General features: G+C 35.4%; 1 protein-coding gene across 1 annotated transcript in view; it reads right to left on the bottom strand.

Annotated features, from left to right (window-relative positions):
• Positions 1–16,612, bottom strand: part of FOXP2 (forkhead box P2) — a 349,338-nt gene that overhangs the window by 115,393 nt on the left and 217,333 nt on the right. Inside the window, 1 exon segment of the mRNA XM_005420925.2 lies at positions 7,011–7,100. Coding sequence (XP_005420982.1) covers positions 7,011–7,100 — 90 coding nt within the window.

Raw genomic sequence — 16,612 nt, 5'->3', positions numbered from 1 at the left:
GGTTGGGACTTTCCTTAAAAACAAATTAACTAGAAAAAGCTCTGAAATATCTACCCCCCATCTAGAGCATTCATAGAATATTTTGTTTACTTGCTTTTTCTGCTTTGGTAATTTCTAAATCGACGTACACTAATGTGTTTTTCAAATTCAAGAGTATCAGGAGAGCCTTGCTTGAGTGGTGTGATCCTAAACTGGCATAATTAGGGCCCTGCCTGGGAGCAGACCTATTAATAGAGCTGCACACTGAGTGGGGAACCATTCACACTTTCCCTCTCAGCTCTTCATGAGCTTTTCTGGGCAATGAGCCAGCTGGTAAGAAAATGAGGCTGATCCAACCTGTTGCAAGAGCCTGGAGAAGTGGCTCAAGGGAGCCTCCACCTTGTAGCTCTGCAGTGGGACCACTCACACAGCCCAAAGAGGAGCGGTCGCAGCCGTGTGTGCTGGCTGTGCTAGGAGGGACAGCAGGGGGACAGAGCTTTCCAGCTGCTCAAGAAGGCAAATCAACTTCTCAGTAGTCCTTGGGGATTCCTATAGTTCAGAACATAAAAAAACAGTCCACTCATCCCATACACAGCATTTTTTCCTGGTGTCAGACAGGCTGCACATTCTGCTGCTGGGGAAGGATAAGTTTGCTGGTCTGCCATATAAAAGCTGCTCTGAAAAGACCTAGACACTGTCTCTGAAGGTTCGTCCTTCTGAATCTGAATGAAGAACTGGACTGTGTGTTCTCCTTCTACTCCTTGTTCTCCAGAAGTACCAGAATCAACAAAAGAGAAGGGGGAAAGACATTCCAGTGATGCAGGTGATAATTCCTGGACAGTCATAGTAACACATTGACACATCAGATTCTGCACAGACATGTGTTCAACATTAAAATGCCTCTTGAAATCGCTGATCATATAATAATCCTAATTAGTATTCTGCACATTCAATACCTATAAACAGAACTTGCATAATACTTTCCTCTGAATCCAAAATATTTTATACTATTACAAGTATGTTGTCAGGATTAAGAGGTGATCTCTGCATCAGCTAGTTGTTTGTGGGTTTTTTGTTTCCATTAGATATAGATGAGTCTATTATGTGCTAAATTCTGTTAGAAAAGTGCTACTTAAAATTTTCCCATGTTACAAAGATCACACATAAGGTTAGTTGGAATTATTTATATCCTGAAAATGACAATAAGAGATAACACCACAGGGTGATGCAGATATACTTTAAACTAAAAAGCAAACCATACTAACTAGTGCCATTTTCTTAGTAGATGTATTTTTGTAATACTGAAAGTGTTCAGAGTAAAATGTGATTTAAAGTGAATCTGTTATTAGAAGGTTTAACAGCAACATGATGCAAAATATGGGTTTTCATGAGTAGAAAAGCTTGTCAAAGACAGGATGTAAGTCTTTGGAGCAAGTTCTATCTATATAAGTAAGAACTTCCCAGCAAGTTTGTGGCACTGACACTTCCACTGTAAATTAAAGAAACAATGTCCTGAGTTTTTTTTTCTTTATTATTGTATTTAAACCTCTTCCTTAATGGAACTCCTGTTTTCTACACCATATAAGCCTGAACATGGATATTTCTCCTTTTCCTTCCCCCTACACCTTACGTAAAAATAACTCCTTGCCTTCTTTCCATCTCTTGGGGTTATCCTTGTCTTTAGAGTGGGTATTACTGATGCAAATTTCTGCACGTCAGAGGATAACTGCATATTCCTCCAAACAGACTTACAAGGGAAAATGGGACTTAAGATTTTCCAGCAGCTATCTTCCAAATTTAATTTACCCCAAGCCTCAATGTTTGCTTAGATGTAGGCCACACATTTCCTCTAGAATTATACTCGAGAGGGAGAAAGACTGTTTATCACTACTCTCCTCTACACTACATATTATGCATTTGCATCTTTCTATATCAGTGTTTTCTACCATGTACAAAATCCTCCTACTTCTTAAGCTTAACAGCATGCATTAGATAAACAGAAATATGTAACATGCAGTTTATGAAAAAAGAGTTTTAAACCAGTTTGATTTATTTCTATTTCTGTTCAATGTAATGCAAGGAAAACTCTCTAAGTTCCAACCATAACAAGTTTTTTTCTTCTGTTTTTAAAATGGCACTTTTTGACTGATATTAAGCATGCACGGTTGAAGTCAAAGTGCATTAAATCAGAGGATATAATTTAAAAGCAGTGGGGTTTGCTTCTTTTTTCCCACATTCCCTATTTCTCATCTCTCATCAAGTCCTTATATATGTTTAAAAAAAGTAACTTAAGGTTACAATATTAATGATATGTTTGCTTATTTATTATGTGCAATGAATTTTAAACTCAGGCCCATATGAAGATCCAAAGGGAGATGACCAAACTAGAAGAGAGTAAAGCAAGGAGAGTGGGTTAAAAGAGACTGTGAATATGCTTTCATGCTAAATTTTTGCATTTTGAGTGTCTTTAAAAAAAAAATGGTTCTTCTGATGGTATTCACCAATGAAATAAAAATTAAGTAATTAAACTTAAGTGTATGCATTTCCCAAATTTTATCAAATTATTACACTTCAGTGAAGTGCTTATGCTAAATAAACAAAGCTTACCATAACAACTCAACACTCCATACAGCATGATATTTATACAACTGGCTTGGTACACACTGAGCTTAACCCTTTGATTCCAGGAGTCATGATTTCATTACATGCCATCCTCTTATAGAGTGCATTTGTACTGATGTTGAAACAACAAATCTCCTAGCCTGAAGGAAAAAATATCTAACCAATTCATTGTAGATATATTAAACTAGGGGGCTGAAGATAATTATCTATTTATTCTCATTGACATAAAGTTCACAGTCTGACTCTGTGAAAAAAATGACTCCTTTAGAGACATTACTGGAAATAGAAACAACTAGACAAACAAATAGAATTATAACTGTGCATATCACCAATCTATGCAGACAACAATAGTATGTGTAATCATGGACAGATTGGTCTAAGCATAAAGTCTGCCTACCTGGAAGGGAAATAATTGCAATGCTGTACATGAATATTCACCAATGGCAGAAAATTGACAGCATTTACCTTTGAGTTATGCTTGCGCTCTCACAGTTCTTGAAGAACCCCACCTCTTGCTCATGACTGTAAATGCTACATGAAAATAAAGCTGCCAGTGTTAAAACTCAAGCTAGATGATACCAGGTTCTTCAGTGGTTCTAAGGACAGCAACTTTCTGCCCCAGGAAAAGGAACTACATGTTCTAAGAGCCAAGGTGACATTTTTTCCTGTTATGCCTACTATGGAAATTTGGTGATAAGGAGAGAAATCCTTGAAAGCAATTAGTAAGCTTCACTGTGGATAACCATTATAACCAATTCTACAGAAAAGAAAAATATTCTGAAACAAAAAATGGCACTACAAAAATCTTAATCTTACTACAGCAATATTTTACTGGATGCACAGTAAAATAGTAAATGCTATTATCTCATCATATTCAGGTTAACATCGCCCTCAACTCTGATCACAAACCCTCCATAGCTATTTTGCAATATGTCATTAATCAATGTATGTACTGATTGGGTCCATTCAATTGGTGCATCAGTGTAATGAATGGCATATATAAACATGTTTCAAATACATTTATTCTAATATCTATACATGAAAGTAAAATCACTATCACAATTGGTACTCAAGCTTGTCAAAAGGGATGTTTTTCTTCTTCTGTTTTACATAAGACATGCTAATGGTTATGCCATCTGCAGTGTGAAACCCAGACAAATGTAAATGAAAGTAATAGTAGATCAAGACAAGCGTCTATCTCAAACGGCAATTTTTGCAGGTATTCTGTTAACATGCAATCTAAATATAAGCCTCCTGTCCCTGAAAATACAGGATAACTACTAGTTAAATGTAACTCTTGCACTAGAAACTAAAACAAAAACTTCTGCAGTTTTACAATAGATCACATAGCTAGTGGTACATTTGTAAAGGCTTTTCATGAGGATACAAAAGACACTCAAATTATTCTAGGAAAATTTCAGCAGTTCCCCTAAAGCCATTCCCTCAGTAAAGCACAGTAGAACATGACGACTTACCCAACACCCTCTTTTTTGCAAAGTTTGAAGGTTTCTTCAATCAGCTTTCAACTTGCTGATTAGCTAGTAGGTGCTGTAAGTCACTAAAATACTTGACACATTATGAAACAACAAAGAGAACATACATAAAACCACCATATGCTACTTTCCCCCCAAAAAGATGGCCACTAAAATAAATATAATTTTTTTTCCTCTTTGTCTCATGGAACAATAGAATATTTTACATCAAACTACAGAGCACAAGATGCATGGCAAGGCTTACCCAATAGCCACATTTACTTGCAGATGTGTGAGCTAGTTTTAAAGGTTTTATTGCATTTCTACTACATTTATAAATCTATTCTAACATATCCACAGTTGTCAGATTAGTAAAATTGCTCTGAAATGGAGGAAATTAGATATGCACTAATTTAAAAGAATTTTAAAATATTGGGGAAGTCTGTTTACTCAATCACAAACAGAAGGATTTCAGCCTTATAACCTTCAATTTTGTCTTATAAAGCTTATACAAATTTAGCAATTTCTACTGCTAGAAGATTTTGGCTAAAGTTATCATCAAATTTGCCATGAGAAAATAATAATGCTGTACAATTTTATGACAGTATTTGGTCAAACAGGCAACATGATGATCAAAATGTGAGTTCCCACTACATGATGAGCAATGAACAGTAAGAGACAGAAGTAGAAAAGCTCAAAGGACTCATGTCCAAAACCTTTATACATTCTTTTCACTAAAAAAGAAAATTTTAATGTAGCTTGTGCTCATACCTGAATTTACATGGTATTTGATACATAAAACCAAAGTCTGGGAGCAAATTCCATTTTTCCTCTCCTTTAAAAATGAACCAAATGAAGTGTTCAAGGCCAATAAGAGACACTATGTACACACTGATGATGAAAGAAAAAGTTGGAAACATAAGCAATAATCCAGACTTTAGGGCACATATAACAGTTCTGAAAATAAAATTATTTGATTGATTTATTTCTTCCTGCCTCTCAAGTGTGACTCATAAGATGCTGATGCCTCCTGGGAAACAAGTGATACAGCACCAACACACCAAGCCCTAGCATTTAAAGGGCACCAGGCCTTAGTTAGTGTTTTAAGAGCATAAAAGCACAAGACTCCCTCTCTTCATCTCATCATCCTCTGGGTTTTCTCTTTGCCTCCAAACATCGTTTTCTATCATTTCAACAATGCCTACCACAAACAGAACACCCCCAGACTTCTTTAACCTTGAAAAGAAAGTTTGTGAATGAGTGGAGAATGTGAAAAGAGAAGTCAGTAGCTCCTGGACTGTGCTGGTTTAAAAGGTGGAGGATTAAAGTAAGAAAAAATATGGAAAACATATATTGGGAAAATACCACTATTTCAGCTTGTTTCATATACTTTCCTTATTGCCTGGTCCTGGCCAATTTAGAGACAGAACATAGGGTTGGATGGATCTTCTACAGTCCTTACACAACCCATGTTACCTTTCAGAAGAAGGAGCTAGAAAAATGAAGAACTTTCACAATATTCATTAAATAAATAATTTTCATAGTTCAACCCTTCAAGGTCACTAATTCCACTTTAAAAACTTAAAAAACCCACACAGATCATGAGCTTCTACCTTTACGGCTACTCTTCTTATGTGCCTTCAGTGCAGAAGATATTTGATACAAAGCAAATGTGAATTTGCACTTACAAAGCAAAGTCAAGGGTGAAGAGTGGGAAGTTGAGAGGGTCCCAGGACTTAGCCACGAATGGACTACAACTACAGTATGGCAGGATGCCATCATGTCCTGTTTTCCTTTTTTCAATTTTTTTTACTCATATTCCTAAATTCTTGTTTGGTTCTGAGCACCTAAATAAAACCTTAAAAGTGTATTTGAAGAGAGATGATCAGGAATGTGGAACTATTTGCTGCGTCCATCACTGCTGTACCAAGTTTCGCAAAGAACAGGAGACAATGAGAATCACATTCAGAAACTGCACAAGTGAACAAATTTCACATTTCCCTGGTGGAGAAAAAAAATACATTCTAGTGCCTGGGGTCCTCCATTATGCATGACAAAAACTAAAAATGAGATAAAAACACCCTACTCCATTAGAAAACAGGGGAAGTCCTGAGAGAATAAATGCACACCCAGAAAAATAGATGTGAGGAAGAGAATGCTAGGATTTATACTTTTTTAATTTCCTGAAAAAATAAAATTGTCTGCAATAAAATACAATTCAGCAGTTAAGCACCCATATTGGTCTATATACAAGAGAGAACAAGTTTTGTCAGCAGAATGCTATTTGATATGGAACTCTGCATTAAGAATAAATGATTAATACCTCATAAAAATACCATACTGATAAAATTTTTAAGGAATAAAACTCTCTTTATGTTTTTACTCATGCATTTAAAATAACTATTCAATAGCAGAACTTCTGTTTACTCATTCACAATCTAAAGCCCAACAACATCCTAATGTGAAATTTCATGACATATGTTTTTTTTTCCAAAATGGCAGAAGCAGCTTTCATAATTTCATGCACTTGTGTTGGTAAGTTTCTGAACACTTCTCTGTCATTTAGGTATAGTAGCCATGAGGTATTTAGCTTTTCTCTGTTTTTTCACAGATACTGTTTTGCTCCTAGTCTTAACATGTTTTTACAACTTAAACCATGTACGTATAAGAATCATATACCAATCCTGTAACATGTCTATAAAGAATTAATGTACCACAGTTACTGAACTCAGACCTAGTCTCAGACCTTTTAAGCATGTACAGCCACAAAAGGCTTTTGTATCCTGCAGTGGTTTTTCCCTGTGAAGTTAGCAGCAGCATGTGAATATGCACACACACGGCTTGGAGGACAGGCACTGCCACACACCCCGCACGTGTCAGCCAGCTCCGCACTCTTCCCTGACATTAAGGTCCCAAAAGCAAGGAGACTTCACTAACCTGCAGCGGTCTCTGTTTCTCACTGCCCTTAGGAGATTTCAGTCCACTTGTCTGTTGCTGTAAAAGCAGCTGCCTCGCTGCCTGGAGTGCCTAAAAGTTAAAAAAAAAAAAAAAAAAAAAGTAAATAAATTCAACAAATTCCTAGAAAGAAATCAGTTACTCGTTGCTAATTTTAGGTAAAAGTCCAATTGAATGAACAAAATCCCCTCCTATTCGATTTGTATTTGCTACATTTCAGACTTCAGGGTTGTTTTTTTTTAGTTGAAACATTAAAAAAAATATTCTGAAAGTGCATATATAAGACTTCACTAGAATTTATGGATGTACATGAAATCCTGCAGGAAATAAAGTTAATTTGTTTGAAGTGCTTGAAGAGGAAAAATCATAAACTGCATCAATAGCCTCATTTCCACAAGGAACTTGTCTTTGAGTGTTCAACTAAAATGCCCACTCCCTTGCAAATTATCATTCAATTTGCATTTTCGTATTACAATTTGAAGTAAAAGCAAGTAGACTTCAAGTGTTACCAGAAGCTGTAATTAAATTTGACAAATCAACATCAGATTATCTTGAAAGTGAATTAATAAGGATATTCATTGAAGATTAAAAACACTTTTTGTACTTACAATTCAAGGAGAAACCTCTCCTTTGACAAAAAAAAGGAGTACAGTTTTAATGCCAAATAAAAATGAGTGGTTTTAATTTGCATTCTTAGGAAAATCAGAGAACAAAGAAATTATTACTCAACCAACCAGATCAGGCTCAGGGATGACAGTATACCAATCAAAATAGAAGATGTTTTCATTTATTTTACATTTTCATTCCAACTCAGCCAAATACAGTTAAACATATGAAATGTAAACAAACATTCTACCTACCCAAAGAATGCTAATCTGTATTATTTTTCCCTATAAAATTATTTCTAAAATGTCAAGTGTTATAAAGTGGTACTTATTTAGAAATAAAAAAAAAAAGGCAAAACCAAAAAATGTGATTCAAAACATTTCCACTGAAACTACCTGGAGAACTATTTTTTTCCCCTTAGAAAAATCAGCTCAATAAATAGCAGTTATAGCTTTACAATACATCACACTATTATTTCTGTTATTAAAACCTACTGCAGATGGAATGTACTGCAACAAATGCCATTTGATCAATGTTCCCTAAAATAATAAAGATTCTCAACTGATAAAGAAAGGTACAATTTTGATTAGACTCAAATGAGCTGGTTTTTAAGATAGTTTCTAGTATCCATGACAACAGTTGCTTTGACAAGATGTGCATATGGCATTACACTGCCAGCTGGTGTGAACAATGTTTGAACTACTGCATTGAGATGCTGAGCAAACAGAAAAAGTTGCCACGTCTTAACCCTCAGGGAAGGCAGTCATCCCCTGATCAATTATGAAAAGACAGAGAGAGGGCTGCTACAGTCTGGCTCCAAGCAAGTTTTCTGAGAAGGGAGGCAGACATAGAAAACCAAAGTAAACAAAGTGAATGCACTAGTACCATCTCCACACAACATTGATTTGTCTCCCCACAGAAGGCCCTGGTACAAAGTTTGCAGAGCAGACTTTTAACATTTGGAGACATTCCCACAACAATCCCTGTATTGTTTCATCAAATTCTCAAGTAATTACAGGTCAGCTACACAAAGAGTATACATTCGTCTGAACCTAAGCAATGAGACACACAGAACTATCTTCTCTCTGCCAAAAAGAAACAAAAAGTTAACATATTTAAAAGTGCACTTAAAATATTTTGTTACCAAGGAACCACTGGGGGCATGATCTCTTCTGCACTCACAGTTCTTAAGGACAGTACTTCTCCACCTGAGATCAGAGTTAAATGTATCTGTTGATTTCAGGGGCAACAGAATTTGGTACCCAACTTCTTGCAGTGGTTGAAGCAAAAATAGATTATAAACACCAACAGAAGATATGTGGCAAATTTTTATTCCTTAATCTCTAGTGATCTCCAAAAGGAAAACTTGAATGGAAGCAAGAGAACTACTGCACTCCTGAATTCATGAGACAGCAGAGGAAAACTAACCTCACCACTTGGGGTGATGCTGCCAGGAGAATGAGAGCAGAGATCTGGAGTAAGAGGAAATGGAAAAAAAAAAACATAGACACAATAATCTTTTATTTTTGGCAGTTGCAGAAATCCTAATCTTCCTCAGCAGCAGTGTCTTCATATCAATACAATAAAACAAGCAAGTAAACATCCGGTAAATCTGTACATTTACAGTACTTGAAAAACAGAGAATCATAGCCTGCTGTAGCTTAGATTTAATCTAGACTGATTTCAAATTGTGGCTAGCATACTCCTGTGGAATGAGCCTAAGAAAGTATGACTTCCTACAGCTAACTACAAAAAGAGTCACACTTCATGAAAAAGCAAGGCAGCACAACAGGATATGCTTGCATAAAAGGCTCTACTACTTAAACTATTTTGATTCATATGTGCTGGTTGGGATATCTCTAAAGGAGTAAAGGCTTATCTTTTAATACAGAATGTCTTATAAATGATGACTACCTGAATACTTCAGTGATCTTATTGTGGCAGTTTAGATTATTGTAAACACAGGAGATAGAAGAAGAACAGAAAACAATTTCAAGAGATCAGAGATGATTTAAAACTCATAAGGAGAAATCACTGTCAGCCTTTGTTCTTAGAACAGTCATCATATAGTATTTTTTCCTCCAAGTGTGCTGCTTAACTTTACATTTTGCTACACGGTAAACAACTCTCAGAAATACTGTTAATTTCAAAGCATTATTACTGACATTATTCATAAGTGGAGATCATGAGATTGTAAAACAATAATTCTAAAAATTCATTTGCTGCTATTAAATCTTTGCAAAATAAATTGACAACTTGAAAGTATTTTACAAAATTCATAGTTTAACATCTACACTTCCAGTAAACACCCATCCCATGTATCATTTATAGATTTCTCTGACACTAACTCATGATATCAAAACAGTGTAAAGAAGACAAAATAACAGATGCTTATAAATCTGACAAATCAAATTTATGTTGAGTCCCACCTCAAGTAAGGTGTAGAAAGAACAGATTCTATGGCACTCAAAATTGTATCTAGTTCCCAATAACACTTGTTTCAAATTTAGTAGGAATTTTTCGTTAATTATCTGAATTAGTAAAACTATTTAAAAAATCCAAAGTAGACAAAAGCAATAAAAAGAACTGAGGATTAGAAATTATTTTAATTACGTAAATGAAAATCATTATGATGCTTTAAGTAATGGCTATATAGGAAGGAAAATTTGGGCATATGGTTTTCAGAACCCACTGTGTCTTCTAGTAAAATATTTATTGGGAACAGTACTTCTTAATATTTACTACGAAGCTTTGGCATAGCTAAAACATAAGCAGAACAGAAATGAAAATAATTGCATATAACTCACACTATTAAAGTCGATAAATTGCGGTAGACTTTGCTGTTTGTTGGCAATATTACTAGGAGATATAACTTCCTTTAATATTGTATTCCAAACCCTTCTGTTTGATCGAAGCATGATTCAAAATTATTTTTAAAGTTTTACCATTTTAATAAAGTGAAAGCTGTCACCTAAAGATGGTAAGCTTATTACTCTGTTTTTTAGAAATTAAATATATGTGTATTTTTAGGAAACAGATGTCACTCATATCCTTCCTTTAAAACCAGGAATGTTTAACCTATCAGCCTGTTGCATTTGAGACGTTAAAATGAAAAATGACATCTATGCCCATTAATATCGTCAATGTATAAACAGCACAGCGTGACACATTCTTGAGAGCTGAAGGCTACAAAATCTCTCTGAAACATAAATAACAAAGCACTCAGAAGGATATTTGATGTTGATATTCATCTCTGAGAAAAACACTGCTGCCTGGGCTTCTTATGAAAATAGATGCAGCCCAAATGGATCTCCTGTAATTGGTTTCAGATAGTGAGGTCAAAAGAAATATGATACAAGAAACTATTATGTGGAACAGGCGAAACAAGAATGTTTATACAGGCACTCCCTATTTATACTGACGAGGTGTATACTCTGCAGATAACTAAAACACTTGCCAGAAGTCAACCAGATTCTTTTCTTTCCTAATTCTGAATACCTATTTTATTTTTTCAAATGACTGCATACCCTAACATTCATGCTGAACGTAAATAAGTTTCTGAACATCTAAGTTTCCAAATGGCTGAATATGTCAAATGAGAGTCATCTTGCTGGTAGCTCTATGCAACCAAAATATATCAACATGCTAAGCTGGATTTAAGGCCAAAGACTGCTCTGCACTGGTTGAATAACAAGTTAACCAAATGATTACACAGCTACATTTATTATTAAAAAACACTTCAGGAGAACCTCTGACCCTTTATAACCTGCTCAGGGCCTATTCTCTGGCTGGCTCCCAACAAGAATCCCAGAATTACCCATAGTTGTACAAAACTCTCAAAAGATAGCGACTGAAAGACAACATTGTTTAAGTCTTCCTAATAGCACTCAAATGATATGGCTAAACCTTTGTCTCTCACTGATTGTGTTTGCCCAGAAAGTTCTCTAATGAATATCAGAGTCAGTCAGCACAGAAGCTTATAATCTTTCCAAATGGAGTAGCAAAGCAGCTAGCACTAGTCAAAGAATCTTGAATTTAAGATGAGCAGTCTCTCCAAAGCCTTCATAGAGAAAGCAAACTCCTATGTTCCCCAGTGAAAAACACTCTTTTTTCTCTAAGCCACACAAAGAAAATTGAGGACAAATGTGCCACACTGGAAAGTCCACCTGTACGTAACAGAAATCCAAACCACACAACCTGTCTGATTTTACTTACAAGAGATAGACTGAACAATTTTTACAGTGTTTGCCTATAGAAGTAGAACAGACAGCTAAGGCTGTTGGCACCAATTTCAAGGAATATATTACCTAAAAAAACTACATATTCCCCAAGAAGGATTTCATTCAATTAACCCAACATCAGACTATGCCAATACTCAAGCAAAAAGAAGGTTTTTCTGTCTTCTAAATTTAGATTAAGGTGCCTTGCCTAGTAGTAGAACACTAATCTGGAAGAGATCCAAATGTTTGAAACTATACTATGCTCCAGAAGAAGAGGCAATAGTCTTTGACATTGTATTACAATCCCAAGTACTCCTACCACTAGGCTGCTAGACAGGAGGACAAGAAGTGGTAGTGCCCACCAAATGTGGTCCTAAGCCCAGCCCTAAGGGCAGGATTAAGTGAACACTGAATATGTTTGAAAACATCTGCCACATTAACACTACAGGAATTTGTGCAAATGATTGCCTGGTTCTTGGATCCCCAGGCTGCCCAGCTTTTCCAAGGCTGGGAAAAATCTTCACTTGTTCAGGACAGCAACTCTTCATGCCTGGGGAATTTCAAAATAAAACAGCAGAGCACACTGAGGGTTGGGGGCAAGTAGAAAAAGACATTCTGGATCACAGTTTAACTTACATACTTACATTCTTCAAGTGCTTCAGTTCAGAAAACGTAAGAATATGTCTGGATATAGCTCTTGTTTCCTTGGACTAAAAGCACTTTGCTGTTGGTTGCTTGTTTAGCAGCAAGGGTGATGGTGTGTGTGTGTGTGGTTTGTTTTCTTAGGCTGATACTGTCAGTTTCAGTATACTGAGGCTCTGATTTTGATTCAGATTTGTGGTCTTCCCTGCAACACAAATGCCAGTAGAAGAAATGATCCTCAATCTACCTGAAGTTCTGTTCTATCCTGATGTTATCCAGGACTAATTTTCAGTTGAAGAGAAAAAGTAACAGTAATAAAGTGATAAATGCAACATGAAGTCTTATAATGCTGTTTAATAAAAGGAAATTAATCACATAATTTTCATAAACCTATTTTCAAACAGCAATCTATCAGAGAGAAATTATGCATCTGTAGTTATTGACCTTTCATTTCACCATGACTGATTTGTAATTAGACTAGTTTTGTGAAAAATAATAGTTAATTACCAGATTTTTTTTCACTCTAATTGTTTTGGCATTTTTTGTTGTTGTTGTTTGGTTGCAGGTTTTTTTGTTTAGTGTCTTCCTTTTTTTTTTCTGTGTGAAGGATGCTAAATAAATACAGGGCATTAGGAATTAGCAGTTTACATATTTCATTTTATAAAGCCAATTTAGCTTTTCTCCCTATAACCCAATTTAATAGATTCTAAAGGCTTCTGCAAAAACAACTCTTTAATTTTCCCTGTCCATTATTTGACTGACCGAGAACTAGAAACAAAACACCCATAACAGTTCCATGCTTCAATTCCTGGCAGCATTAGCAGGAATATCTTCCCTGTAGACATAGACTGCATTGGTCATTAGGGCTCCATGTCAGACCACGCTTAACATGGTGCCTGACAGCAAATCCAAATGCTTTCTCCAAAGCTCAGACCAGCTGAAGAACACAAATGTCAAGGGTTAGGAGAGATGGGGGCTCACAACACCAAAGGTGTGCTTGAACCTCACAATCTCCTTTCTTTTATCCCACATGCCTGAACTTAACTTTCTTTTTGTACACACATAAGCAAACAATCTACTCTTACTTCTTTGCTACTCCTTACATTACACAGTGACTAATTTAATTTATTAAATTAAAAAAAAAAAAAAAAAAACAGTGCACACATAAAAAAACAGCAATCCAAGCTCACAAATATTCTGACACTGCCATTTTGTTCCATGGGATGTGATTTTTAAAAAACTGGGACATGTAATAGTTAAACAGGAGAGCTAATCTCTTAGTTCTACATGAAAAAATGTGGTAATGGTGGCACATACCAGATTTCCACATGAAAACTGGTATGATCTATTTCCAATGAAAATCTGCTAACTGAAATAAAAAAGCTATTTAAGTGTGCAGGCAAAGACAAAAAAAATCCATGCAGTTATCACATGTGTGAAGCCAGAAATAAAAAAATTCTTGAAATTATTATAAGTTTATTTAATATTACGCATATAGGTAGAACACATACATAGGATTTGAGAGGAGTTGGTTAAAAGACTTCTTTCAAGTTTGTCCATTGTAGACATTTCCTTGTTGGTTGTGAAACCTACTTCCAATTAAAGCAGCCAGAAACAAAGCAGTGTTGACTTACGTAGAATAACAGATTATTTGATAATTTATAAATAAGAAAGGAACTGATGCAAGTTAAATCAAGGGCAGCCCATTGTGTATTAAGATCAAAATTCAGAGCAACTTTGGGAGTGGAAAGAAACAGAGTATCAACGGAAGCATTGCAACTGTTAGAAGGTGATTAGAAGGCAAGAGTTTTAACAGAAATCTGAAAGGAAATCGTGAAATTAAAGACAATGAATTAAACATGGAGATTATTAATAAAATTATTAACAAAAAATCATCACCAAGATATAAACTAAACCAAGAAGTGAGGTAGATATAAACCAGAAGGAAGCATGCATGCTAACATTTTGTTCTGGCCAACAGCAAGATTCCCAGAATAGAACCTGAAGTTTGAGAGGGCAGATCTGAGGACTGATTAATTTTGTTAAGCAATACAGAGAGGTAAAATAACATGTGAAGGACAAATGCCAAAACAATTTTACCCTAAAACAGCCCTAGCCATTTAGAAGTCAGAATGAAATATGTCTATCTTTACAATTAATTTTCAATTAAATTACATTTGCACTCATTGGTAAAGGAGTGCTGACACCAAGTATCAGAAGCACAGATTCCTCATCTGGATACCCTCCTTGCAAGCCAGTAACCAAAACTACCCATCAAAGAAAATGGATCTACATGATACCGAAATGAAATAAAATTACAGTAATTGTACTAATCAAACTCTCTCAGCCAATCCAAGTGTAAGATATTACATATCCATTGAAGAGCCATTGATTGAAAGGGCTCCAAATATTTGAATGATAACAATTTGATTTACCACTGCCCCTTCAAATCCATGTCTGGAGGAATGAGTGAGATTGTAACCATGAAAAGAAATATTATCAAGATGGTCATATCAAGCTTTTAGTGTATGGGAGGAAGGCACAAAAGCCATTACTGAAATATCCAGTTGATTATCAGTGGAGAAGAAAAAGTCCATGACGGGGTTTCACATTTGATTTTATAAATTTAAAGGATGTTTTAAATAGTTTTAATAGTTCTAATTATTGACTTTTAGTTTTTACAAGAGCATAATTTAAAGAAATCTTAAATTTAATACACAGAGCTGTGGTGAAAATCATGCATTGAAGGCATTAAAAAAATCCTGTCATATTATTATGATAAAAGCAACTGGGATATAAAAATAGAAGTGCCATACAAAACCAATACTTTCTTCAATCTTCTAAAGACTCAGTTAGTGAAATGTACCCAGCTTGGGACACAATGGTTCAAAGAGGTGGATCATTTTACCAGTAGCCAGGTAGGAATGGTAATAACGATGTCAATGAGAATATCCAACATATGGCATGGCAGAAGTCTAATCATAAAAACAGGAATAAACCCCAACCCTAGGATGTAACAGTCATCAGCAAGTTCTTGCACAGAACAAATTAATTGTATTCCATGGGAAACACAAGCAAAAATGGCCTTAAACTGAATCCAGAGAGATTTAATTAAATTTATAAAGAAACTTTCCAGTAGTAGAGCAGTGAAGGAGTACAATAAATTGTGTACATGCTGCAAAATCATTATCACTGAACCTGTTCAAGAAACATCTTAAGGAACAGTTAAGAGCACCAATTCTGCTCTGGGACACAGAAGATCTTTAGAAGTGTCTCACAGCCTTGTTTTATTTGACTGTGTGGCTCCTGTGAAAGCATGCCAAGTTCGGATTACTGTGATGTCTAACACCTTGCTACATTTCAAATAACACCATGTTCTCATAAACTGAATATCATGAAGCTCCAGCATGGTTTGTTTCCATGGTGAGCTAACAGCGGAGGATCAGCAAGAGCTGCACGTACAGAGTTGCTCTTTGGAATTTTCCAACCTTACATGACCACTTTTGTGTTTATGAGACTATCCTTGAAATTTTGGACTGAACAGAGAAATAGTGTATACAGAACAGGAGATGGCTTAGAAATAAATGCTCTGTGCCCTAACTGTAGTCAGAGATCCTGATCAGGATTCTTGTGTCCTCGCCTCCAAGTATGGACACAACAGTAGCAGAAAACAAGATTTTCTTCTAATTACAATTCTTGCTAGAAACAGAGATGTGTGGCTGACATGGAGAATTAAGAAGAGGAGAGAAAAATAAGGCAAGGATGAGGGTCCAAAGCACCATTAGATCAACTTAAGTCAGACATCTTCACAAATGAAAAAAAAGCAAAACCAAAATGATCCATTTTTGGCCATGTTTTTAATGAACTAATTTGATCCAAAGTTACCATGTAATCTCAACCGCATTAAAAATCAGTCTATATTGCTAAAGGTAAATCAGCTGAACTTAAATCCTACTGCACGTATTTTTTTTTCCTTATGGATATTTTTGTAATGCTTTCTAAAACTTCAGTTAACATAAACTAAACTAACAGGAACATATTCAATAAAAGAATGATTAGGAAAAGGAACAATAAACATGAATGTAAACAGGCAATATGACAATAGCCATATTAACT

Source organism: Geospiza fortis, unplaced genomic scaffold (genome assembly GCF_000277835.1).
Source record: "Geospiza fortis unplaced genomic scaffold, GeoFor_1.0 scaffold195, whole genome shotgun sequence".
In the NCBI taxonomy this organism is placed as follows: Eukaryota; Metazoa; Chordata; class Aves; order Passeriformes; family Thraupidae; genus Geospiza; species Geospiza fortis.
Note: the sequence above shows the minus strand (reverse complement) of the source record. Positions and strands in the feature narration are given on the sequence as shown.